Source organism: Monoraphidium neglectum (assembly GCF_000611645.1).
Source record: "Monoraphidium neglectum strain SAG 48.87 unplaced genomic scaffold scaffold02463, whole genome shotgun sequence".
NCBI classification, from domain to species: domain Eukaryota; kingdom Viridiplantae; phylum Chlorophyta; class Chlorophyceae; order Sphaeropleales; family Selenastraceae; genus Monoraphidium; species Monoraphidium neglectum.
Window position 1 is genome coordinate 5,658 of NW_014011165.1, and position 3,471 is coordinate 9,128.

At 66.0% G+C, this 3,471-nt stretch overlaps 1 protein-coding gene across 1 annotated transcript; it reads left to right on the plus strand.

Annotated features, from left to right (window-relative positions):
• MNEG_10797 (hypothetical protein) lies at positions 1 to 1,693 on the plus strand (the record flags this gene model as incomplete). The annotated part of the gene is made up of 3 exons (XM_014040733.1): positions 1 to 262; positions 606 to 769; positions 1,148 to 1,693. The coding sequence occupies 3 exons, from the start codon at positions 1 to 3 to the stop codon at positions 1,691 to 1,693; spliced, it is 972 nt and encodes a 323-aa protein (XP_013896187.1).
• Between the last annotated feature and the right edge of the window lie 1,778 nt (positions 1,694 to 3,471).

Here is a 3,471-nt window from a genome sequence, read left to right on the forward strand (position 1 = left end):
ATGTTCTCGGCGCCGCGCGCGGCGGCGCTGGTGGCGCTGGCCGTCATCTCATTAGTCGCGCTGCGGTATGCGACGCCCGACAACCTCCACGCGGTCGTCCAGGTCATGCGGCGTAACCCGGTGACGTCGTCGTTCGCCTACCTGGCGGTATTCACGGCCGGCGTCATACTGATGCTCCCTGGCATGCTGTTTAGCGTCGCGGCCGGCGCGGCGTTTGGGTTTGTGGTGGGGTCCATCCTATCTTTCACGGCGACCGTCATAGGTGGGCGGCAGGGGGTGCGTGACAATCGGGAAGGTGCTGGGCGGTGCAGCGGCGCGTCCGGCCGGGGGGGGGGGAGCAGGGACATGCTGTGAGCGCGTGTGGAGAGTGCGGCGGCGCGGGCGCCCGGCACGAGCATGCGCCTGTCATGTTTCACTCTTTGGGTGGGAATAGCGGACTCTCAACCCAATTTGGCTCCTCATCGCCCACAAGACATGTGCAGTTGAGTACCCTCATACCCTCATCTGCATACATGTATGTATCTCTGTGCGCAAGCGCGCATCGTCCCTACACTCTGACGTCCTTTGCTCCCAAACTCGCACATGCTTGCTACCCGCACCCGCAGGCATGGTGGCGGCGTTCTACCTGGGCCGCTACCTGCTACGAGACGCCGTCGCGGGCCTGCTGCTGCGGCGCGTCCCCAACTTTGCGGCCATCGACCGGCGCGTCGCGGCGGAGGGCTGGAAGCTGGTGCTGCTGCTGCGGCTGTCGCCGCTCATGCCCTACAACGTGAGGCGACGCGTGGGGCGGGAGATCGAATAGGCCACGCAGCGGATCGGGCGGATAGGAGAGAATTCTTCGCCGGCTTGCTGTGAAAGAGGACGCAATTTGGGATGGCTTCCAATAGCAAAGCATGGCACCGACCAAGCCAAGGCTCGGTCCTCTGACCAGCCGCGGGCTACTGCAGGCAGCCGGCGGCCGGGCGCGCGGTGACCGCGGGGCCCGGCTCAGCCTCCCGCTGCCACCCCGCCCCTTATTTGTGTGACAACCCAGCGCCAAATCCGCCGCGGCCCCACACCCACGGCATTTGCACGTGCACCCGTCATCCCATCTCGCCGCACCCATCTCGTCTCGTCTAATCTCAACCCTCCCCCCCCCTTCCCCCAGGTGCTGAATTACGCCCTCGGCGCCACCTCCATCCGCCTCCTGCCCTACGCCGTCCCCTCGGCCGCCGTCGCCGCCCTCTACTCATGCCTCTTCGCCTACCTCGGAGCGGCCGCAGACGACCTACTCGCGCTCCTCGACGGCGGCGCCGCCGCCGCCGCCGCGCCGGGCGGCGGCGGCCTGGGCGCCGCGTGGCTCGCGGCCGGCGCTGCGCTGGCGGTGGGGACGGCGTACGGCATGGCGGTCGTGTGCCAGCGGCTGCTGGCCGGCGGCGAGGGCGGCGGCGGCGGCGGCGGCGGGCGGTACGAGCAGGTCGGATCGAGTGAGGCGGACGGCCGCAGCGGCGGCGGCGGCGGCGGCGGCGGCGATAGCGACGGCAGCGACGGCGGCGGCGGCGGCGGCGCGGCTCGGGCGCCTCGCGCTGTAGAGATGGTGGCAGCTGGCGGCGACAGCGGCGGCCTGCGGGGCGGTGGCGCGGCTGCCGTCGGCCCGAGCCTGAATTGGGGCGCCTGTGGCCTGCGGCGTGTGTCTCACAGCGGTGGAGTTTGACCGGGCAGCGCGCGTTTGACCGAGCTGCCCCTTCTTGCAAATGACCGTCCAAATATGTAGAGTGCCATGTATTTCTGAAAATGTGCAATCAATTGTCCTGCCTGCAGCTTGGGCTGCAATAACGACCTCTTCAGTTTCTGGGTCCCTTTAACGCATCTCACCCAAACAAACCCTCAGCGCAGGCGACCTCTCCGGTTGCTCCCACAAGCCGCCTGCGCGGCCGCGGCGCCGCTTGTTCTCAGAGACCCCCGCCCTGTGTTGCTCTGCAGCATCGCAGCCGCCTGATGATAGGCAGCGACCCGTGTACAGGCTGTTGTCGCCGCACGCACGCCGCCGCGGCGCCCTGAGGCCCGCCGCCCGCCCGCGCGCGCCGCACTCTCTCACTGGCGCGCCCCTGAAGGGCACCTGCTCTCACTCGTCAATTCTTCTCGCCTCTGGCGAGGCGCCGCCCTCTGCTGGCTTGCCAGCTACCCCTCTGTCCATAAGCGCGCCGCCGCCACAGCCGGCGCTCGCGCACCGCGCACCGCGACCACTCCCAAAGCCATTGCGCGCGGCCCGCGTGAGCACCTCGATTGCTGCAACACAACGCATGTCCGGACTCATGCGAAGCACACGCGCGGCTGCTGAAAGGCTGCCAACCCTCATTTTTGCAGCCCGGCAGCGCCGCCTCGGGGACCTGCCTTGGACAACATGACGTTCCATAATCTGGCTTACTTCTCCTTCCATTTGCTCTTTTTTTTGCCATCGCCGCCGCCCTCGGCCGGCGCCTCGAGAAGCAAAGTCAGCAACCTGGCGTTGACGGCCTCCCATGTAACGCAATCCAGCTAGGCAGCAATTGCGGCTTCGAGGTTTCTCGTCAAGAGTCAGGGCAGGTCCTTGTGGTAAGCTTAGTCCCAAAAGAACCGCGCAGCGAAATTTGGGAGGGCGCCTAACCCTCATTTCTGCAATGACTTATATGTGCACAAGAGGCGGTGGTGGATCCTGAAGCGGGGCCGGAGGGCAGTGTCTAGGACGGGGCCACATAATAGTCGGGGCTTTGGGGGGATCGCTGCGACAGGCAGGGCTTCTCTCAACTCAGGCGGCAGCCGCCAGGCCGTCTGCTAGATGGATCGCAGCTGTTGAAGAAACCGCTGCATGGCTGCTCGTCATGCCCCCCACCCCGCTTGGTAGTCGTGATCGAGTATTTGTATACCCATATGTCATACATGTATTTCATCTAGCTAGCTCTTTACCACGCGTCCATTTGCCCACACGTAGTTCAGCGAGGCTCACGCTGGCCCTGCAGTTCGCTAACCTGCTGCACGGTGCCGTGTGTCTAATATATATGAAAATCATCTTACAGCGATCAGCACCACTGAGGTGCTCCCAGACGGGCGGCTGCTGCTAGGGGGTGGCTACTGCCCACCCTGTCTGACGGGGCGACGTGCCCGGCCAAGCACCCCCGCGCGCCCCGATGCAGCAACGCGAGCGCGTCCGCGGCGGGGGCCAGATGAAATACAGCAAGTTCAAATTTGCGGCCGCATCCAGTCCCCATGGATCGTGCGCAAGCGGCAGCTCCCAGGTGGGACGGTTGCGGATCTGAGTGGGTCCCTTGGCCGGGGCGCGGCAACCAGCAGCTGGCGATGGCCAATCCCTGTGTGTGAGACCCGACCTGTGGCAGCGGCCGGCAGATGCGCCACACGAACCTCCCCACGAGGTGAGGCTGCGCACATGCACGAGCTGGCGCCCACAGGTTGCGCCTCCCTCACACTCCCCCTGCAGACGACAACAATGGGAAG